Source organism: Herpailurus yagouaroundi, unplaced genomic scaffold (assembly GCF_014898765.1).
Source record: "Herpailurus yagouaroundi ecotype Mexico unplaced genomic scaffold, PumYag 100, whole genome shotgun sequence".
Lineage (NCBI taxonomy): Eukaryota > Metazoa > Chordata > Mammalia > Carnivora > Felidae > Herpailurus > Herpailurus yagouaroundi.
This window is the reverse complement of record NW_024412391.1, coordinates 8,635,612-8,659,607: the sequence shown is the minus strand read 5'-3', so window position 1 is coordinate 8,659,607 and position 23,996 is coordinate 8,635,612. Positions and strand designations below refer to the sequence as shown.

The following is a 23,996-nucleotide window of genomic DNA, read 5'->3' as shown; positions in this document are numbered from 1 at the left end:
TGCCAAAGCCCTCAGATTTATGGTATTGATAGTTACTAACATGACGGGAGGTTAATATTTTCTAGCTGGCACAACCATTATCAAATTGTCAGGTGGTTAGGTAGTGGCCAGATTTTCACTATAAAAACAGCTACCTGGCTACAAACCTTTGTACAAATAACCTTCCATCTTCTACGGTATTTTCCTGGGATTTACTCCTTTGGGAGTATTGCCCCAAAAGACAGTAATTTTCTTGGCAGCTTGTGTTTCCTTTTGATCTACTGCTCTCCAGGAAACCTACCAGCAATCTGTGGCTTTGTCTCTTTCCCTGCAAGCACATTAACAAGGAGTTTTATCACTTTTGCTACTTCAGTAGGCATGAAATAGACTTAGGCTTTTAATTTGCACTTTATTAACAAGGCTGAATATTCCCAAATGTTGTCTTGATGCTTGTATTTCCTTACTTACTCCTTTCTTTCCTTCCTCCCTGTTTGTTCATCTCCTTGTTTATTTCAAATAGCTTTGCATTTTTTCCCTTTTTACCAATAACTTTAAGGTGGTTGTTGCTGAATTGTTTTATGATCAGACCCTTCCAACATGCCTTTCACAATTTTAATACTTGACTCTTGATTTTAGCTCAGGTCATGAGCTCATGGTTTGTGGGTTCAAGTCCCATATTGGGCTCCTCACTTAGCAAGGAACGTGCTCGGGATTCTCTCTCTCCCTCTCTCTCTGCCCTTACCCTGCTCTCTCTGCCTCTCAAAAATAAATAAACTTAAAAAAAAAAAATCTTAAAGAGTAAAAGTCCGGGGTGAGTAGAGCATGCGACTCTTAATCTCAGGGTTCTGAGTATGAATGAGCCCCACATTGGGTGTAGAGATTACTTTATTTATTTATTTTTTTTTTTAAATTTTTTTTTTCAACGTTTATTTATTTTTGGGACAGAGAGAGACAGAGCATGAACGGGGGAGGGGCAGAGAGAGAGGGAGACACAGAATCGGAAACAGGCTCCAGGCTCTGAGCCATCAGCCCAGAGCCCGACACGGGGCTCGAACTCACGGACCGCGAGATCGTGACCTGGCTGAAGTCAGACGCTTAACCGACTGCGCCACCCAGGCGCCCCTAGAGATTACTTTAAAAAGTCACTTATTCAAATGCTGCTGTCTGTGTGTAAGGCATTTCTGAAACTCTCTCGAACTGCCTTCAGATCTAGCTATGGAATCTCCTAAAAAAAAAAAAAAAAAATCACAGAAATCACGGAATCAACGACTTGTGTCTGCTACCATCTGAGCTCTTAAAACCCAACCAGCCCTCCCACGCACTTTGCCTCTTCGAGAAGTCCAGCGCAGCTGGTCAGGCTCTGGTGACAGTCTCTATCCTAGCCATTTTCTCAGGCAGGCCCTTCTAGGTTTCTGGCGCCTCTTGATAAAGCTGACATCGGCTCTCTCAGCTTGTTTGGGGGCTCTATGGTTTCAGATAACTTCTCCCAGCCCTCAGCACCTGGGCTAAGGCCAGCCTAAGCCCTCAGCAACTGGGCTGAGACTTCACCTTATCACTCCTCCCACCCCCAAGGGAGGGGGGGAATCTGAACAGAATCTGTGGCTGGGAGGGCCCAGCCTCCAGCCCAGGCAGAAAGCCCCTCCATTACCAGATGAATGTGAGACTCATTAAGTATAAGGCTTCTCATTCTACAGGCCATTCTCATTAACGACCCTCGTGGTAGGGAGCTGAAAATGACCTCGGTTGAAACAAACACACCACAGCTAGAAGGTTCCGCTGGTCTGTCTCAGAGATACCTGACAACTGTTACTTGAAAAGAATTTAGAATCTTCACTTTCCTCTCAGCTCCAACCCAGATATCCTGAACACCGTGCCAAGACTATGTCACCCTTTGTATGGCTAAATGAGGGTCATGGTAGAGGACAGAGCCCCTCTCGTGACAGCGAGAGGCAGCCTTGGTCTAACCTGTCCTAGCTGAGGAGGAGTGGGGCACTTCCAAGGTCCCCAAAGTCAACAGTTCCTCTAAATAACTCAAGACCACCAGGCAGCCCAATGGGTCTGCCTGAAACCCGGAGTCAGTAGGCTTTTCCGAGCTCACCCACGACACTCCTGCCTGAAGGAAGAGCCCCAGCCAGCACATGCTGCCCTGGCCGGGTCCTTGCTGCGGCCTGAATGAAGGCTCAGTTTCACTCCTCATTTCTCTCCACCCTCAGGCAAACTGCTCATTCCTCCAGACTCATGACACTCACCTGCCACCCAGCTTCAGTCTGCAACATCTACGTCCACCCTCTCTGACCTGCAGGCTCCTCCATGGGAGGCCCTACTCCATTTCCCCACATTCCCTAGATGTCTCCCAACTCCTCAGGGGCTTTCTCTTTGCCCTAATTTCAGCATGCTGGGTCAGCCTCAGGGGTGGGGCGGTTCAAGCTCACCTGTTTGGGAGTTAAGCCCAAGAGTACAAAACCCAAGGTTTATTGCACGTTTACTGAGGGACGGCAACTCTGCCTCTGTTATTTAATATAGTCACCACAATAATCCTTTGAGGTAGTGGTTTACTTTTTACTTTGGGAGACTGAGGCTGGATAAAATGGGAAATCAAAGGTAACTCCAAAAAAGGAACCCCAATCTAAAAAAACAAAAAAACAAAACAAAACAAAACAAAAAACCTAATCTGGTAAAAACAAAAACAGATTGAAGCTTTTACAAACCCAAAAGGGAAAAAAAAAAAAGAAAGAAGGAAAGGAAAGGAAAGGAAAGGAAAGTCATTCTGGCTTATTTAAACCGCTATTCCCCACTATTAAATGGAAAATCAAGAGTGGAGTAGGAGAGAGAATGCACAGAAATCACATTAAGGACATCGCATGTAGCAAGGACACAAGAAACAATAGAAACTATTTCTTACAACGTGCATTGAGGAGACAATTTCAGCCGAACCGGTTGCAGTTAGAGCCCGATGGAGGTCATGTTTTAGGTTTCAGGTGGCAGAACCTTCCTTCCCACTTTGTGCTGACCACTCTGCCCCAGCTCCAGGGCCCTAATGTTGACCAGGAGGCTTAAGTGGGGAAAAAGAGTGAAAATCTGCCATGGCTTCCTCGGGTTCTCTATGCCAGTGGTTCTCAAAGTGAGGTTTCCCCCCCCCCCCCACCAGCGTCACTGGAAGGTTGTCAGAAATGCAAATTCTCAGGTCCCATCCCAGACCTACTGGTTGAGTCTCAAACTCTTAGCGAGGGTCAGAGTCATCTAGAAAGTTTGTTAGACGGGGAGCCTGGGTGGCTCGGTCGGTTAAGCGTCAGACTTCAGCTCAGGTCATGATCTCGTGGTTTGAGAGTTCAAGCCCCACGTTGGGCTCTGTACTGACAGCTGGGAGCTTTGGAGCCTACTTCAGATTCTCTGTCTCCTTCTCTCTCTGCCCCTCCCTCGCTTACATTCTCTCTCTCTCTCTCTCTCTCTCTCTCTCTCCCTCAAAAATAAGTAAGTAAACATTAAAAAAATTTTTTTAGAAGGTTTGTTAGAACACAGGTTGCTGGGCCCCACCCCGAGGTTGTGCTCCGTAGGTCTGCGCATGTCTAACAAGTGCCCAGGTACTAAAGCCGCTTGCTGCTGCTGGCTGGCTGGGGACATTTGCCAGTAGAGGCTCCAGCTACCTTCTACAAAGGACAGGGGGGCCTGCAGAAGGCGGGGGCACGGCCACAGAGAGTCCCCACCTCCCAGCACAGAGACGAGCTCTCCCACAAACCATTATGAAGTGCCCAGAGGGAAAGCAAGTGTTGACACAGTTCTGCCTGTACTTGGAGCAGATAAACTTCAAACAGCGTGAGTTGGGGTGGGAGATGATAACTTTTTATAAAAAGGCCAAAGATGGCCTTGAAAGAGGCAGAATGGTCTCCGCTTCAGGGATCTCAGGCCAAAGCCTACAAACAAATGACCTTTTTTCACTTTTCCCTTCCAGCCGCAGAACAAAATGTTATTTTAACCCTGGCAATAAATCCTCCCCCGCACCTCAGATGAGGTCTGGGCGGCGGAGTGCCTCTCATCCCTGGCTACGCACAATCATCAACCAGGGAGTGTTCAGAAATACCTAAGCCAAACCCTCAGAGCCTGATTTAATTTGACAGGGGGTGGCAGGTGATTGTACTGTGCAGTCACAACTGAGAATTGTTAGTCGGACTAGTCAGATCAGAATCTAAGGGAGGTTCCTGAATTAGACGGTCACCTCCAAGCTCTGACGCTTAGCGAGCTGGTAAACACAGAGCCGGCCCTGGACTCAACAACCAAACCAACGGGAAAAACATACCAACCTAAGGGAGAGTCTTGTTTTTTGACAGTGATGTGTCTCCAAATACCCTTTCCCTTCTCCCACTAGCCCCCTCAGCTCCCCAACACCTTGTGGGGAGGAGCTGATAAAAAACAAAGATACAGTTGATTTGCACAGAAAACAGGAAATAGCTCATCGTGATGTAAACCAGGTGAAAAAGGAACCAGGATGTGTGAAAGATAAAATCTAGAGAACGCTGATCTAAAGAATAAAATGTCGCCCACCCATAAAAGCCCTAATGAAGTATTATTTCAAAGCCATGAGACTCCTGTTCGCTGTTTGTACAGCTGATGTTCAAGGTTAAGTTGCCATGTGACTAGAGGTAGGGATGGCTCAGTGAATCCGGAAGCCCTAGTAAGATGGCGGGGGAGAATCAGAGCAGACGAATAGAAAGCGCAGGAACAGGATAAGGGACGGTGTGGGGGAAGAGAAAGCATGGAGCTGAAGACAAGAACCGGCTTTAACCACAACTGTACTACCCAGAACACACAAGGTGCAAAGAAGAGAAGGTCGACTGACTGCTGCCACAGGGTGAGCTCAAGGCGTACCAGCTGCAGGCCTCGGCCTGGGGACAGGAATGTACCTGGTTGGCTGCAAGACTCTGGGCAACGGAGGGTGATAGGAGGATGGGGGCCCACAGAGGATGGGAGGGGTTGGGGGGGGTGCTGAGGATCTGGGTGTAGTCTATTGTACCAAGGGTGAGGCACCCCCAAATCGTCTCTCTGTTAGTGCAGACAATGCCCCAGACTCCAGCACCCTTAGTACCGCCCATTAGAATCACCTAGGGACTTCTAAAAAATGCCAGTGCCCAAGCCATACTCCATACCAATTAAATCAGAATGTGCGGGGGTAAGAGCAGGGCATCTGTATTTTTTTTTTTTTTTTGAGACAGAGGGCGCAAGTGAGTGAGGGGCAGAGAGGGAGAGAGGGAGGGAGAGAAGGAGGGAGAAAGAGAGAGAGAGAGAGAAGAGAGAGAGAGAGAGAGAGGCAGGGCTCACCTGAAGTGGGACACAAGCTCACGGAACAGTGAGATCATGACCTGAGCCGAAGTCAGATGCTTCACGACTCAGCCACCCAGGCGCCCTGGGCATCAGTATTTTTTTTAAAGATTCCTCAAGTGATTCCAATGTACTGCAAAGGTTGGGACCCATCACCCTAAGTCCACATCAGGGCTGAGAAAAAGCACAGGAAGGGTAAAGCGTTGAGAGGTGGTGGAGAATGTTCACAATTAGAGAAAGTGACCCACAAGACTCCTCTCCTCACACATACCCCTTTTCTCCTTCTTCCCCTGCCATACTTCCCAACATAAATCCCTTTGGAAATTAAGACAAATGTTAAACTAGAGGGAAAAAGTAATAAACTATTTAACGGTGGTTTGAGGGTTCCTTTCGCGAGAGAGGAAGGGGCAGAAGCCTCTAGAATAGCCTACTCTTTGCCACACAAAGCATGTGCTCCATAAATATATGCTGATGGAGGGGGCAAGAATGCCCCAGGCTTCCTGTAGGTCTTGTGGTTCTATCACAGAAGAGTAACTGATGGGTCACCCTAACCCCGGAGAAAAGCAATACTTTTTTCAACTTGTGTTCAGCCTGCGCTAAAGAATCCATGTCATTTCTTTTATGCCCTCAAATGCCGAAGCCACATGAAACCTCGTTTTTGCAATCTACCAGGAAGCAGATCGGTGCTGTTTCTGAAAGTGTGGTTCATGGACCCCTGCAAAACAATCTGTAGGACGATGGGGAAAATGCAGATTCCCGGGCCCAGCCCACCCCTCTGAACCAGAATGTCTGATGTGTGACAGGGAAATCTGCATTTTCGTAAGCCCTCCCCAAGTGATTCAGATATATATCAAAGTCTGAGAAGTACTGCTCCAAAGCTGGGTACCTACTATCCACCAGGGGCTACCCAAGGCTGATAAACTCAGGGTACAGGAAAAAAATGTTACAACTCTTTACGTGTATTTCTTACCTAAAAAAGTAAAAAAAAATATTGCCTGGGCTATAAGATGTGGACGAGTAGGGGAAGATGGACCGGTTAACTCAGAAGGTGCACAAGATAGCCTTAGGCCTAATAGAAATTTTCTACACCTTGATCGTGGCGAGGGTTACATGGGTATATATCCGTTTATCAAGACTCTGCAACCTGGATACTTTTTTTTTAATGTTTTTATTTATTTTGGGGAGAGAGAGAGTATGAGCAGGGGAGGGACAGAGAGAGAGAGAGAGAGAGAGAGAGAGAGAGATTGGGAGACAGAATCCGAAGCAGGTTCCAGGCTCCAAGCTGTCAGCACAGAGCCCGACGCGGGGTTCGTGAAACTCAAACTCACCAACCACGAGATCATGACCTGAGCCGGAAGTCGGACGCTCAACCGACTGAGCCACCCAGGCGCCGCGCAACCTGGATACTTTAAATGGGTGCATTTTACTGTATGTGAATCACACCTCAATAAAGTTGATTTTAAAGTTCTTTTAAAAGATAAAAAAGTGAGGGGCACATGGGTGGCTCAGTGGGTTAAGTGTCCGTTTCTTGATTTCCGCTCAGGTCATGATCTCATATTTTGTGAGATCAAGCCCCGCACCGGGCTTGGTGCTGACAGGGCAGGGCCTCTTGGGATTCTCTCTCTCACTCTCTCTGCCCCGCCCCCCCCAAAAATATTTTTTTTTAAAGATAAAAAAGTGAGTAAATATTTAATATACAAACTACGAAGTTACACGTTAGTTATGTGATTTTTTAAGTAAATATATTTATAATAGGAGTCCATGCTCAAAATGTTCTCTATTGACAGGAGTCAGGAATCAAAATGTTTGGAAATTACTCCCCTAGGTGACTTGTTAACCTGATGCTCAGAGTTGGTCTGAAATGGATGAAAATCTTTCTGAAGTGTGGCAGAGCCCAAAGGACAGTGAAACGGGTCTCCATTCTCTCCTCGAAACCTGAGTCCAGCTCCTCTGTTCCCGCTTGTTTGAAATGATTTCTCCCTGGGCCTGAAATCCTAGGTCCTTCTGGATTCCTTCACTCCTTCTCCACCCCCACCCTGGAGCCTTGCCAATTGCAGAGTAGCTTTTAGGTAGAGATCAGAGATACCCGTAAATATTGTCAGGACCAGTAAGCAAATGAGAACCCTTTTATGGGAGGAAAACAAATCTGTATTTAGTTTCACCATTTAATGCTATCTCTATACTATGTAAAAAGTAGAAAATCTATTGTTATCAGATGCTTCTCTGTCACTTATTCAACATTTTACCAAGATTCATAGGGCCGCTTATAATGTCGTTATGTTTCTTAGCTGAATTTCTGCAGAAAGCTGCAGAAATCGAAAGTCAGATTCGGCCAAATGAAAATAAACATGAAACAAATGTGAAAAGAGGATACAAATTCCCAAATGATTCCTACGGGCCCCACACCCCTCTGGGCCCTGATGTCACAGAAAACAGCAGTCTCTATGGCCATCAGCCTAACTGCGAGACTCCACGGACTGAGGACAACTGGTAACAGAAGGAACTTCCAGAAAGACTCCTCGGTAAATACGCCACACATATGACAGGTAACATGCAAAAGTAAAAGGCAAACCTTTGAAACAAACATTGTGCTAAGTGAAAGAAGCCAGACACAGTGGGACAAATACCGTAGGATTCCATTTGTAAGAAATATCCAGAAAAGGCAAATCCACAGAGACAGATTAGAGGTTGCCGGGGGCCGGGGAGAGGGGAAGACAGGGTGACTACAGATGGGTATAGGGTTCCTGTTTGGGGTGAGGAAAATGTTCTGGAACTAGATAGCCGTAATGGGTGTACAACATCATGAATGTACTTATTGCCATTGAACTCTATGCTTTTTTTCCCCCAGTTTGAAGGTCATTCTTTTTTTTTTTATTTTAATTCCAGCATAGTTAATACACAGCGTTATATTCGTTCCAGGTGGATGTTATAGTGGTTCAGCGATTCTAACATTACTCAGTGCTCATCAAGGTAAGTGTGAACTGTAACACTTGAAAATGGTAAAAAAATAAAGACCATTACAAGCAAAAAATAAGACCAATAAAATGCAAAAGAAAAATGAAAGATGGAAATAAGAAGCAACTTCTAAGAATTAGGCGCCAAATGGGGCGCCTGGGTGGCGCAGTCGGTTGAGCGTCCGACTTCAGCCAGGTCACGATCTCGCGGTCCGTGAGTTCGAGCCCCGCGTCAGGCTCTGGGCTGATGGCTCGGAGCCTGGAGCCTGTTTCCGATTCTGTGTCTCCCTCTCTCTCTGCCCCTCCCCCGTTCATGCTCTGTCTCTGTCTGTCCCATAAATAAATAAAAACGTTGAAAAAAAAAATTTAAAAAAAAGAATTAGGCGCCAAGTAAGGGAAACGTAAATTTGAGCATTAGGTCTCAGAGCGGCTGGAGACCCAGAAATATGTCATGAGTTAAAACCACGATGAGGTAAGATTTCACATTACTTGTATTGGCACAAATTGTAAAAGGCTGACGATGTCTCCTCCAGCCAGGCTTGCAGGTTTTTGAAGGCCACAGCCTGCAGCCGCCTCCTTTGCTTGGCAAAGCAATAAAAGCTATTGTACCTCTTTATCTGTTCCCGCCCCGCAAAAAAAAGGCCGATGATTGTCAAACAAGGAGGATATGAAGCAAGGGAATGCTCATAATCTCCCAGTGATAGTAAAACCTTGTATACACACTCGGAAGACAAGTTGGTACCATCTCATAAAACTAAAGATAAACGTAGAAGTTCTACGACTAGACATCTAGGGAACTCTTGGTACACACGGAGAGACATCCCATAAAATTCAACGCATCAGGGTTTGTAACAGCAAAAAATTAAAGACAATCTACATTTTGATAATGAGAAAACATTGACATATAAAGTGCACACATTTCCTACAAAAGAAAGCTCTGCATTTCAAAGAACTAAAGCAGGGGACTCGGAGCAAAATGGAGGTCCATGCAGCAAGTGCCCAAATGTTGAAAAGTAAACAATCGAGCTCCGAAGTGGTTCAATTAAAACACGTTCCATCTTCCTGTCTCAATAACATACTTTCATAATGAGCTGGAAAGCCAAGTTCGAACGGAGAATTCTCAGACTCCACCAAGTTCTCTGGTGGATATAGAAGGATATAGAACAATGGATATAGAAGGGATATATAGGATATAGATAGAATAGGATAGAGGAGGATGAAGAAAGTCGGCCCTGGCTTGCAACTCTGGCCTACCACTTCTCTCTTCTCACCCGCGGCTGTGTCCCACACTGCTGGAGCCATCATACGGAGGCAACAGACATGCCAGCCGCATGTAGGAAGACCTGGGGAAGAAGCCATCCAGGCTGTAGCAGTGGGTTCGGGAATTCCAGGGTCCCAGAAACCCAGAGCATGGTCTAGAATGAAAGTGGGGACTAGAGGTTCTAGATGGCCTCATGGACTCCTCAAAGAGTGAGTAGGGACACAACTAAAGGAGGGCCAGAACTAGGGTTGTGAAGCAGAGGCCCCAGGGCAGAAGACCATCTTGTCCAGGTCTCCAGATGGTACAGAAACATAAACAGGGCTCTGTACATTAGGGGTGAGTCTCAGAATCATCATGTTGTGCACACAAAAGCAAATTAAATCCAGTATTTGCACACCTAGTATTGATATCATTTATAGGCTTGAAACCAGGCAAAACGATATGAAATATTGCTTAGAAAGACACACTAGAGGCGCCTGGGTGGCTCAGTCGGCTGAGTGTCCGACTCTTCATTTCAGCTCTGGTCATCATCTCGCGGTTGTGGGATCGAGCCCCACATTGGGCTCCACGCTGAGCGTGGAGCCTACTTGAGAATCAATCTCTCTCTCTCTCTCTCTCTCTCTCTCTCCCTCTGCCCCTCTCCCCTACTCGCTCTCACTCTCTCTCTCTAAAATAAGTTTTCAATTCAAAAAAAAGAAATGCACACATATATTTAAAAAACAGTAAATGTGTGGAAAAAATAAAAATCAAACTCAGACCTGTATCAGTATGATTGCAAATTGGTACAGCCACTACGGGAAGTACAGAGATTCCTCAAAAAGCTAAAAATTGAACTACCGTAGAATCAGCAATCCCACTTCTCGATATATATCCCCCAAAAAATGAAATCAGTATCTCAAAGAGATACCGGCATTACCATGTTCAGTGTAGCATTATTCACAGTAGCCAAGATATGGAAACTTAAATGTCCATCAACCGATGAATGGATAAAGAAAATGTGGCACACGGATGCAGACACAGATATACAGATATGCCAAGGAATATGCATGATTCAAAAGAAGGAAATCCCACATGGATAAACCTAAAAGACAGTATGCTAAGTGAAATAAGCCAAATACAAATAACTGTATGCTCTCTCATACGTAGAATCTAAAAAGTCACACCCACACAAGGTCAAATGGTGGTTGCCAGGGACTGGAGTGGGGAGTGGGGTTGGTAAGGGGATCGCGGTCAAACGATACAAATTTTCAGTTATAAGATGAACAAATTCTGGAGCTCTAAGGGACACCATGGTGCCTGTAGATAACAATAATGTATTCTCAAAATTTGCTAAGTTGATCAGAAGTGTTTTCATCATCAAAAAAAAAGAGGGAAAACTGATGAGGAGATAGATAGGTTAATTAGCTTGACTGAGGGGAATTATTTCGTAATGTCTGCATATATCAAAATATCACATGGTGGGGTGCCTAGCTAGCTCAGACTTGATCTTGGGGTCAGGAGTTCAAGCCTCACTTGGGTATACAAATTACTTAAAAAAAACAAAAACAAAAACAAAATACCACATTGTAATACCTTAAATATAAACAATGTTTATTAGTCCATGCTACCTCCATAAAGCTGAGGAGGAAAATAGAACAGTTTATTTATCTCTAGTTATCACGTATAAGATGGGGGAGATGATCAAGAAAGAGAATTTGGGGGGAGGTATAATAGCAGTATTGTATTTCTGAAGTTGATTCATGGGTACACAGGTAACTCATTGTATGCTTTATATATTTTCATAAGACTCAAATACCACATAATAAAAACTTCAGAGAGAAAATTACTTTAAAAGTAAACAATTTATGCCCTTTTAATTGGCATAAATGTAAAAAGTCTGATAATACGAAGTGCCAGCTGGCCATAAGATGGGGACACTGGGACTCTCAAACATGAAAATATTTGTCAGAATCTAGAAAAGTTGAAACTGCAACCATTCAACACTCAACACAGCAATTCCACTTCGTAATGACCCACTCTGGAAAAGCACCAGAGACATGTATATTCTTGACAGCATGGTTTGTTATAGCAAAAAAAAAAAAATTGGAAATATCCCAGATGCGCATTATTGGAGCAGTAGGCACTGAACTGTGCTATAAATCATATGAAATACTATATAGCTGTTAAAATGAATAAATTGGATCCTTATGTATCAACATGAATAGATCCCCAAAAAGTAACACAGAGTAAATATTCTGAATACATAAAACATGGGGCGCTGGGCTAACTCAGTCAACCTATCTTGGAGTTGTAAGTTCGAGCCCCATGTTGGGTATAGAGATTACTTAAAAATAAAATCTTTAGGGGCACCTGGGTGGCTCAGTTGGTTAAGTGTCTGGCTTCAGCTCAGGTCATGATCTCATGGCCCGTGAATTGGAGCCCCCATCAGGCTTTGTGCTGACAGCCCAGAGCCTGGAGCCTGCTTCAAATTCTTGTGTCTGCGTCTCTCTCTCTGCCCCTCCCCCGCTCACGCTCTGTCTCTCTCCTACAAAAATAAACATTAAAAAAATTTAATAAATAAAATAAAATCTTAAAAAAATACAAAACAATACATTTTGTGCATATATATATATATATATATATATACACACACACATACACACACACACAAATGTATGTGGGAGGAAATTATAAAAGCATGGTGGGGCAGAACACACATCATAATCCCAACTGATGTTGCTTCTGAAGACTGGAGGGAATGAGACTAGGAAATAGAAAGTAGTTTTAGGCTTGTTATGGTTTTTATTTTCCTTTAAAAGATAAGCAAAAATGAAAAAACGTAAATATTTATTCTGAGAGATGAGTTGTAATCTTATTATATAGTACTTTCTTTTATAGAACTTCTGTTATATTACATATTGAGAGTATATACATACTCTGATGCTTGTCACATTATTCTTTGCAATTTGGGCGTTTTTTTTTCAATTTATTAAATAGTCAATTAAACCTCTTCCCATCTACCCACCCCACCCAAAGTTACAATTAACCAAACGGGAAAGGCATACAAACAGGAAAGAGCCCAGAGGAAACACCCACATTGGCAAAAAACCACAAAGCTAGTTGAAAACGCTCAGGCAGCCCGCTTTACACAGTTAAACAGTCATGTTTGAAAAACAAAAAACAAAAAAACTTGAATTAATGAAAGGTCGTACTTCACACAGCTACTTCACAACACAAGTGGCTAGTTAAGAAACCGTGCAGTGATCTGGATTCCACAGTAACTGCCAGCTACCTGCTATGCGACCTTCGGTAAATTTCTGAAGAGGTCTGGGCCTGAGTTTCTTTATATTAAGATGGGATTTACAACACCTATCTCGAGAGCTATAGTAAAGACTCTCTTGGATACCATCTCTAAAGTGCTTGTCATAATGCTTGATAGCTATTTGTTCAATGAATGGTAGTTATTGTTTGCGACAGACCTGGGATTAGAACTCCACGTGTGGGCATGTATTTCAGTAAAGCAAAATAGAAGTATCTAAACTGATGCACCAAAACAAATAAATACCCAACAGTGAAGCAAGCCCTTGTTGACTAACATGTACTGCTAAAAGCAATATAAGAGAAAGACTAGAACTGCAAGATAGATAGGAGAGATCCTATCCATGAATATAAAAGAATTTTTATATAAGGAAATACAAAGGAAATTTACTAAGTCCAGCAAATTGCAAACTGCCCTCAGGCAGAGAAAGGTAATGGTTAAGTTCAATATGAGTATCAATTGGTCAACAGATCCCATTAACCTGTAATCCACAAGGAAAGTCCTTTAGACTTCCACATGTCAAGTTTTAGATGATTTTATGAATTTTCTAAGAAAGGGGAATAGTTTTAAAACATACTTGGGGAAAAAACATATTTTCGAGGTTTTGAGTCAAAAAAAAAAACACCTCCCAAGAGCCCTATTATGAAGACACAATGCACTTTAATGGATTAAAAATTTGTAATTCTCCTATTCAAAAGTGATGAAAAAGGAAATAAAAAATACAACTAGACCAATAAATGTAGTAAGTAAAAATTCATCACTTCACTAATAAGTTTAAACTTATGGTTTAAAATGGTTTTGATGTTTCAAACCACACACACACACACCCCACACAAATACCAGAATAATATTCATAAAACAAAAAACTAAAGTTCCTTAAAAAAAATACTAAAGTTTTTAAACATATTGTGTGTAAGAAATTGAAAGTTTCTATGGGGCGCCTGGGTGGCTCAGTCAGTTAAGCGGCCGACTTCGGCTCAGGTGATGATCTCACGGTCGGTGACTTCGAGCCCCGCAACGGGCTCTGTGCTGACCGCTCAGAGCCTGGAGCCTGTTTCAGATTCTGTGTCTCCCTCTCTCTCTGACCCTCCCCCTTTCATGCTCTGTCTCACTCTGTCTCAAAAATAAATAAACGTTAAAAAAAAAAATTGAAAGTTTCTAAACATACTGGATATGCAACATTTTTAAACAATTATGGATTATGTCTTCATAGGTTTTTTCCTTAAGATTCAAGTCCCATTATAAGATAATCAGGGAAATTTGAATGCCAACTGGATACTAAAGTATATTAAAATTGTAACTGTAAAAAATTATAATTGTTGTACTGAGGTTATGTGAATAAAATAGAGTCCTTACCCTTTAGAGATACTAAAGAATTTACAAAACACATAACCCGTTGGAGCCGGGGACAGGGATGGAGAGGGGGAAATAAATGAAATAAGATTGGCCATATTGTGAAGACTGCTGAATTTAAATGATGGGCACATGGCAGTTCATTATGCTCTTTTCTCTACTTTAGTATATTTTGAAAATATCCAGAGTAAACAATTAAAAGAGAAATATGTATTTAAAACTAAAAGCCAGGGGCGCCTGGGTGGCTCAGTCGGTTAAGCGGCCGACTTCAGCTCAGGTCACGATCTCGCGGTCCGTGAGTTCGAGCCCCGCGTTGGGCTCTGTGCTGACAGCTTGGAGCCTGGAGCCTGTTTCGGATTCTGTGTCTCCCTCTCTCTCTGCCCCTCCCCTGTTCATGCTCTGTCTCTCTCTGTCTCTGTCTCAAAAATAAATAAACGTAAAAAAAAAAAAAAAATTAAAAAAAAAAACAAAACTAAACTAAAAGCCAATGCTAATTGAAGAACTTTTAGTAACAAAACAGGAAAGAACCAAAAATAAAATAAAATAAAAAGGTAACGAGGCCTTACAACTCCTTGTTATTCAGTATAGTGCTAGAACATTCTATCCCTTTCTATCTTCTACCCTCCACTCTCCTTTCCTCCTCCCAGATTTCCTGGGTTACTGTGACTTAGGAGGACTCCCTCTACACTCATTCATGATGTACCTCCAACTTAGAAACATACTTTCAAATTGGTGCCTCACAACATATTCAATAATCTTTTTTTTTTTCAACATTTATTTATTTTTGGGACAGAGCGAGACAGAGCATGAACGGGGGAGGGGCAGAGAGAGAGGGAGACACAGGATCGGAAACAGGCTCCAGGCTCTGAGCCATCAGCCCAGAGCCTGATGCGGGGCTCGAACTCACAGACCGCGAGATCGTGACCTGGCTGAAGTCGGACGCTTAACCGACTGCGCCACCCAGGCGCCCCAATAATCTTTTTTTTAATAACGGAGCACATTCAGCACTTTTTAAAATTGTTTACCATTTTGTCCTAAACAAACTTTAAAAGAAAAAAAAAACTATCTCATTTACCTCATCCATTTAAAACACCTGTATTTTGTATGCTTTTACTACACATATATTGGGGGTTAGTAATCTAAAATTTTTTCCTAAAAATCACAAGATCAAAAGATTGATGGCCACCATTTTGCACACCAAGACATCACTTAAAAGTTTTTAAGAAGGAGCCATGGGTGAAAAGTACTACTACATCAAGAAAAATTGAGCAGAAGTGCACAGGGAGACAAAACACCGGGAGAAAGACTATGGTCGGAGACAATCGTTCACTAATTGAACAGACGTTCAACCAGAAGTGGGATGGGACGGAACTGGGCAGGAAGGGGACAGGAGCCCTCAAGAGAAAGGCTTGGTGATTAAGGTTGAGAAAGGTGAAGAGGGAGTTGGCCTGGGGGAAAGAAGAGGAGAGTGACTGATTGGCAGCATATTCAGGTACTGATGAGAGGAAGAACCCAGATGAAGCAGGAAGGCAGGGTCAGCCCGTGTACAAATGGAAGCCATCTTTGGATATGTGACAGCTGAACCCTAGGGAGTGAGCTCTCGTAGGGAGACACTGGGAAGACAGGTCAAAAGGCTTAACCCAAATTCGGGGCACACTAGATTTAGGAGGCCAAAAAAAAACGAACAAGGGGAAACCCAGAAGCAGCTGCCTGAGGGAAAAGCCGCACTATTTCAAAGTGGTCCCAAGAATGGGCGGTCACCAGTTTGGGCCACCAGGGAGACTGTGGGGCAGGAGCACTGGGAGAGGACACTGCAACATCGAGGAACCTTGAGGAGGCCCTTTCAGGGCAGGCGGTGCGTACTAGCTTCGGAGATCAGAAAAGTGATAATGAGAGGCGCGGAGGCGGCAAGGAATGGACGCCCAAGCGAAAGGGCCAGCTCGCTGCGGTGGAGACGGATCCCGCTGCGGAGGGTGCAACACGCCTAGGAAGGAAGACAGCGCCGAGGGAAAGACTCAAGATTCCAGACAGTGGGGGCGTTTTCCTTCGTTCTCAAACCTGCCTCCAAAAGTTCTAGACCCAGGCTCGCCCCAAAATACTGTATCCCCGCAGTCTTCCCCGGAGCGATATCGGTTGGCCAAATTCCAGAGAAGATCTGGAGGCGCTGGACGGAGGGGAACCGCCACGAGCAGAAGCACGGGCGGGGCAGGGGCTCTCCCGGGGGAGCAGAGAGGCGGGACGCCGGAGGCAGAGGCGGTCGGGTACGACGTCCGCGCCCGTCGCGGAGCAGCGGGCCCCCGACGGTGCTCCCAGACCCGGGCCTGGGGAAGCCGCCCCTTCTCCGCGCACTCACCTCTCCGACTGCGAATAGCGGCATCGGCCCAGCAGGTTGAGTTTGCAGAGGTGCAGGTCTTCGCACGGTCTCTGGCAGTACTTGCGACGGCAGACCCGGGCTCGGGTGGTGGCCACCACGAAGCCGGTGACCCTGGCCCTGTCGCCGGTCTCCAGCAACACGAATCGGTCGGGCCCAGCCGCCTCCAGCACTTCGCGGAGCTGCGCCTCGGTGAGCGCGATCTTTTCGAGCAGCGCGTCCAGGGCCATGCGGCCCCCGTGGGCGCACAGGATTTTGGTGATGAAGCAGCACACCTCCGGGTCCGCCATGGCGCGCTGCGCTGGCCGGCCGCGGCGCGGGACGCTGCTCCGGGGAGAATCGAAACTTATAGGAGCCCCGGGGGCGGGGGCGGGAGCGGGCGGTGCTGCGCTGGGCGCGCCCGGGACCAGCGAGCGCGCGCTCCTCGCCGCCGTTAGCTGAGCCCAGCGGTTTCGTTTTCCCGCTCGGCCCTGGGTCGGGAGGCCGGAACTCGCCGACCCGATCCCCGTGCCGGACTGAAAGTGAACCGCGACGGCAGCCGAAGGGAAAGAAAGCGAACGGCGCGTGCGGGTCTGCCGGCGACTTCCGCAACCGCCGGACCCCTTCGCTGGCTTCTAGGCTCCGCCAGGGTGACGTTCCCCAGCTGGGCACAGCGAGGCTTCTTCCGAAAGAATTGAAACTAAAAATGATCTGGGGCCCCAGTGGAGTTTTTTATAAGCCAGCCCGAGTGGCGAATGACGCGAGTCTTAGGAGCCCCCTGGAGGAGTTCTCTGTTCTCCGCCCCACCCATTCCGGGAAAAGAACCGACCCTAGCGAGCGCTCGCCCGAAGCTGGGTGCCCGGCCTCCGCTCTTGGTGAATCTTCTCAACAACTCCAAGGATTAGATGCTATTATCCTAATTCTGTACTTCAGGAAGTAAGTAACTTGAGTAGACACAACCATTAAGCTGGAACCTGGATGTACCCGAGGTTCTCCAGATCTGGCCCCACGCCCCAGATCGTGGTCCACCTGGCCAGGACCGATGGGCACTTTCTCCCCCAACACCATGCCCTCTTAAAGAACAGCGATTATTGCTCTCGCTCTTTTTCGTCTTCGCACGAGCTTTTTGAAGAAACCCCCCTTCTTGCCACTGTTTTGCCTGCCTGTGATCGGTAACTGGGGTGTCCCAGGTACCACTTAATTCTCAACGGCAAGTGGTCACAGAGAGGCATGCTTAGACATATCCCGAAATTTCAGATGGGTTCCTCTCTTTGTGCGTTTGGACAAGGCCTTATCCCTTGTGGAGACCCTCTTGGACCCCCAGAGCCGGTATAAAGATTGTCTTAAAGTGAAAACATTCGGGCTACAGAAGATGCAGAAGGAATTTTTGCCTGAAATTTTCAATCTCACAGCAGAGCCTCCTTCAGATACAGCTGCCATTAACCCTCTTCCAAGGGAGCTTCCTGCTAATTCAGCCGCCCAGGGAAGACAGACTGCCCATCCATTAGCATCAGAAAGCCCAATAGAACCTTCCTTATTCTCCCATTGAAGCTCTAAATAAACTCTTTTGTTAAATTGAGATAGATAAACTTCAGCTATTCCAGGACTTTTCCATTACTGGGAGCTCCCCCCACCTCCCAATGTGAAAATAAACCTCGTCTTTTCCCCTGTTAATCTGTCTATTGTCAGTTAATTTGCAGACCCCCAACCACCATATCCAACCCTATCCAAGTTGGAAGAAGAAAAAGGTTTTCCTTCCAACACTCCCAAGTTAAAAAAAAAAAGGGGGGGGGGGGTCATTGATCAGATAGGAAATAAACCTTTTTAAAAAAATTTAAAGAATTCATGGGCACCTGGGTGGCTCAGTCGGTGAAGCATCCGACTTCGGCTCAGGTCATGATCTCCCAGTTTGCGAGTTTGAGCCCTGTGTCGGGCTCTGCTGACAGTCCTGGATTTGCCCAAAGCCCTGCTTTGGATTCTGTGTCTCCCTCTCTCTCTGCCCTTCCCCCACGCACACCCTTTCTTCTTTTAAAACTTGTGTGTATGTATGTATGTAATCTCTACAACCAAGCTGGGGATAGACCTCATGACCCGAGATCAAAATCACATGCTCCTCTGAGCCAGGTAGGCACCCCCATTTTGAAGAATTTCTTAAGTTTACAACTGAATCCTATAAATTAAAAAAAAATTTTTTTTGAATATTTATTTTTGAGAGAGAGGGTCATTCTTCAAATGATCAACAGAAATTATCAGTTTGGTAATTCATGGTGGATGAACTGTGTCTCTCAGGAATAGAGTTCTTTGGCATAAAAGCCAGCCAAACATGGGGCCCACACAGGATCATCTGGCTTGTTCCCTCTAGCTATCACTTTCATAATTGTCTTCGATCCAATTGGCCTTATTTGTGTTCTAACAGGTTCCCAGGACTGGGTTTTCACTGTCAAATTCAACATAGCATTTTCCATGTGACCCTTACATTAGTTAGTCGCTCTGAACATGCAAAAGTTAAAAAACTAAAAACTAAAAACTGGTCCCTGCCCCCAAGAAGCTTGTATTTGAGAAGACATGAAGAAAATATTAAAACATAAGGGAATCGGTGGCTAAATGCTGCGATGGGTCTATAGGAGAATAGAGGAGGAAGAGTACAGTCTGGCTAAAATGTTGGGAATAGAGGTCTAAAATTCTCAATTCAAATCCATGAAAAACAGTTATAAGGGAAAGTGGGAAGGGAAGAGGCAGACATTTGGGGAAATTTTGAAATTCCTGCTGTCACAGGTTGCATTCCCCTGATAAGGAGTTGAGATGTTCAGACGATTCCCTGGGGTGTAACACTGGAGAAAGCCAAGGGAAGACGTAGACTAGGGCTATGGCAGCTGTCAGACAATGATACGGATCTGACAAAGTTTGCCAGGCGGATGGGGAGCGGGAGTGAAATGTTGCGGGATTTTGTTTTACCTCAATACCCAGGAATCACTGTCTCGCCGCTTCAGAGAATGAAGAGATGGACACAAATGAGCAGCCGGCAAAAGTTTATTAGAGTATCAGATTAGACAGTAAGAAGAGTGTGAAAGCTCTCTTTGCACAGAGGAGACATTCGAAAGTGAATGCCCAGGACTATAAGCAAGGGTCCTTGTTTTATAAGGTTCTGGTCGCCCCCCTCCCTTTCCCTCCCCTCTTCTGTCTTCTCAGGTTTTACCCTTATTGGCTTGACAGCTCTAGGTGCTGGGTTGTCCGTTCCTGATTGGCTCGTTTCCATTGTATGAGGGGTGGCCTATGGCCATATCATTCCTTGTGGGTCATACCTCTTTGGTCTACTTATTTTTAGTCAGGTCTTTTTGTCAAATTCCTGAGGGAAACCCCAGGGAGGGTAGGTGTGGTATCTGTTACATTCTTAAGAGGAACCTTATGCCCAGAGGGGTTTGCTGTGGTCAGACACTCCCAACATTGTTCCAAAATATGTTTCCCCTCCCCCCACCCAGGAACTCAGGCCCTAATTTTTCCCTCTCTGCCTATTTTATCCTATTTTTCCCTATCATGCTAACATTAGACAGAAAAGCCCAAGCCCTTGTACCGCCGCCCTGCTCAGTCGTGGCCAGAGGCCACCGGACAAGTACATGACTCGGGCTCAAACACTGGAGCAGATCCCGAAGGAGCTAAAGCTGGAGGTTATCAGCTCCACACATCTTCTAGCTGTTGGGCAGCAAGCCCTGCCTTGAAGGGGGTCTGACTGAGACACTCTTGTCCACTACAGTCACCCTGTGTGCCACATGGATCTATTTGTCCATCCGCATTCAGGGGACGGCTCCTTCAGGGCTTCGTGGGCCACTCTTCTTCCTGTAAGGAAACTTAGAAGAGGAAAACTAATGGAATGAACTCTAGCCCCTGTCACTGCAACTGGTTGCAAGGCCACAACTAGCCCTTAGCATAGCCCTCCACCAAAGGGACCCCAGGGTGGTTCAATACCTTAACTGTCCCACTCTTGATTTTGGCTCAGTTCGTGATCTCACGATTCTTGAGTTTGAGCTCCATGTCCAGCCCCGCATCCAGCGCCACACTGACAGCATGGAGCCTGCTTGGGATTCTCTCTTTCTCTCTCTCTCCCTCTCTGCCTCTCCCCCGTTCAAACGTGTGTATGTGTGTGCGCGCGCTCTCTCTCTCTCTCTTTCTTTTTTTCTTTTTTTTTTTATAAATGAAATTTATTGTCAAATTGGTTTCCATACAACACCCAGTGCTCATCCCAAAAGGTGCCCTCCTCAATACCCTCTCTCTCTCTTTCTTAAAAAAACAAACATAAAAAAAATTTATTTGAGCATCTCAAATCTCCCACTGCAGAGATTTCCCTTCACCACTGCTTTTCAAGACTATAGCCACCTTCCATTTTCAGCTTGTACTGCATACTGGGATGACTCATTCACAACCCCAACTTGGGCTTTTTCCTTCCTCCTTTAGCTGGTTATTGTGGGACCCCCCCATATGGTCCTAGGAGTAAGCTAGGGCTGGGACGCCAATGAAACCTAATGAATGACATGGAGACGTGGGCTATGTATTCATGCAGCTTGTCTGTACCTTCTGGTCTTGGTTGTGCTCCATATCAGATGGACCGGTTTCATCTTAGGATGGCTTTAAAAAATTTTTTTTAACGTTTTATTTATTTTTGAGACAGGGAGAGACATAGCATGAACAGGGGAGGGTCAGAGAGAGGGACACACAGAATCTGAAACAGGCTCCAGGCTCTGAGCTGTCAGCACAGAGCCTGATGCGGGGCTCAAACTCACGGACAGCAAGATCATGACCTGAGCCGAAGTCGGCTGCTTAACCAACTGAGCCACCCAGGCGCCCCTTCTTAGGATGGCTTTAATGTTAGGCCTGCCTGACCTGTCGATGTGTCCGATAGGACCTAGCTTGTGATGGCCCATTCTGAACCCATGATCATTTGTTTTCTCTACCGGGGCCCGGTAGCAAGCTAGGAGCTGCTTTTTAGAAGGAGTGTAACTCTTCACCACAGTGGGTAGGAACTTGTTCCGTAATCCCAGGGGTCTACATTGTGATTCTACTGGGATGTGCCACCAATGTCACACTTATTCCATCACTGACACCTCCAACACTGTAGGCTCTGCTCGATTATGTAATCTGAACAGAAGGGCTGTTTGTATCACAGCCTGGACCTGCTGCAGAGCTCCTTCCTGCTCTGGGCCCACTCAAAGCCAACAGCTTTCCACGTAACCCAGTATGTGGGCAGCAGGACTTAGGTATGAAATGTGTCTTCTCAAGAACCCAAAGATTCCTAACAGGCTTTGCGTTTCATTTTTTTCCAGGAAGGGATAGGAGATGTAGCAAGGCGTCTTTTTGGGGGGAGGAGATGTCCCAGCGTGCTGCTGGATCATCGGTCCCCCAGAACCTTTGGTGAAATGGCAGGTCACAAATCGTTGTAGGACTTATCTCCCGCTCTCTGGAGTGGGTACGTCATACCAAACCTCTAGCACAGTCTCCGCCTTTTCCTCCTCCTGCCTGAGCAGTACGGTATCATCTGTGAAATGGGTCAACGGGATGTTTGTGGGATGTCCAAACTTTCTGGTTCTCTTCAGACGATATCACGACGGAGGACTGAAGAGTGAACACAACCCCGTGGCAAAACAGGAAATACTTGCTATCCATTCCGTGGGGATATGAACTATTTCTGACCCTCTTTTGTTGAATGGGATAGAAAGAATGCATTTGCCAAATCAGTGGCCACAAACCACGCGCCTCAGGCTGCGTGGCTCTGGTCCAGCTAAGACACTACGTCTGGCACAACTGCTATTGACCAGGAATACCTCCTTACAATAGTCCCTAGTCGTTCTCTAGGGTCCATCCAATTGCTGCAGGGTCAACACTGACAAGTGAAACAGACATATGACAGCGACAACATTTCTTCATCTTTTCAATATTTAAGAGTGGCACTAATCTCTGACACCACCCCCCACCCCTGGAATGCAATGCTATTTTGTGGTGACTCTATTGGCCTGGGGAAGGGGGTGGGCGAGGTGTGGTTTTAGCTGCTCTGCTTGGCCTTCCCTACTGTGATAACTCTCAGGCAACAGGACAAGGAGATAATGCGAGCCCAACTTCCAAGAATGTCAATCCCAACTGCACATTTGGGGATGAGGGAAATGACAACCAGTGAGGCCGTGGACCCAGAGGACTCATCATAAGTTGGACTCTTTTCAGGAATCCATTCGCTCCTGTTCTAACAGGGGGGACTTCACATCTCGGGGTATCAGTTGACCTCTGACCTTCTACACAACAATCACCCAAATGTCTGGGTATCTCCTGTAGGAATGTTGGCCAGAGTGACTCTATCTTTGGCTTGCCATCTTTTTTTTTTTTTTTAAATGTTTGTTTATTTTTGAGAGAGCCAGGGAGGGACAGAGAGAAAGAGGGAGAGAGAGAGAACCCCAAGCAGGCTTTACACTGTCAGTGCGGAGCCCTGTGCAGGGCTCGATCTCATGAATTGGGAGATCATGACCTGAACTGAAATCGGACGCTCAACCGACTGAACCACCCAGGTGCCCCTTTGGCCCACCATCTTTACTATGCGAGCTCAATGGCCTCTCCAGCACTGCTTGCTCCCGCCCCCCTAAAGAATGATGCATATATTCTGTGATCATATCCTGCAAGGAGAGCACTGGGAGATCTGTCATGGTCCCCAGCTCACTAATAGAGGTATAAACACGGACAACATAGTTGCCCCCTCCTGAAGCACAGGAGATACCAGGAGGATAATTACTGTTAGGTATTAGTCATGTTAATGTATACACTTTGATTTTACTGCTATGCTCACCCTCACATCCCTCTCTTTATAAAATCCATCAACTAAATCTGAACTTTGCGGAGAAGAGCTGCTCAGCCTCTGATCGTCACCAGCCTGATCCCCCCTGTCAGCAAGCTACCCTGAATAAAATTCTGCGTAAACTGTGTGGAGGTGCCTGCTTTGGTTTTTGGTCTCAAAGTGCTTTTTCAATTTGGAGGATACTGCATGGTTCCTCCACTCTCTCACATTCCCTTTCCCCAGTGTTGTCATCCACATAAATGTTGTAGATCTCTTTGGGAAAGGATTGGAGCCACTATTACAGTTCCTTCTCGCCATAGTGGGTTTTTTAAAATTTTTTTAAAATGTTTGTTTTTGAGAGAGAGAGAGAAAAAAAAACGACCAGGGGAGGGGGCAGAGAGAGAGGGAGACACAGAATCCGAAGCAGGCTCCAGGCTCTGAGCTGTCAGCACAGTACTCGACACGGGGCTCGAACTCACGAACTGGCGAGATCATGACCTGAGCTGCAATTGGACGTTTTAACCAACTGACCCACCCAGGTACCCTGGGTGTTTAGGTCCTTCTCCCTGGGGACCTGGCCACCTCTTCAGTCACTGGGTTCTGCGTCTGAACACTGGTTCAGGAATGGAAACCAGGTAAGGAATTGTGCGCTTTTATTGGGGTCACTGTCTCTCTCATTG

At 45.9% G+C, this 23,996-nt stretch overlaps 1 protein-coding gene across 1 annotated transcript in view; it reads right to left on the bottom strand.

Annotated features, from left to right (window-relative positions):
* The window catches only part of ZC3HAV1 (zinc finger CCCH-type containing, antiviral 1), a 63,263-nt gene extending 45,915 nt beyond the window's left edge, over positions 1 to 17,348 (bottom strand). The window contains exon 1 of the mRNA XM_040471832.1: positions 16,512 to 17,348. Coding sequence (XP_040327766.1) covers positions 16,512 to 16,819 — 308 coding nt within the window. The 5' untranslated portion in view covers positions 16,820 to 17,348. The remainder of the gene's footprint in view (positions 1 to 16,511) is intronic.
* Between the last annotated feature and the right edge of the window lie 6,648 nt (positions 17,349 to 23,996).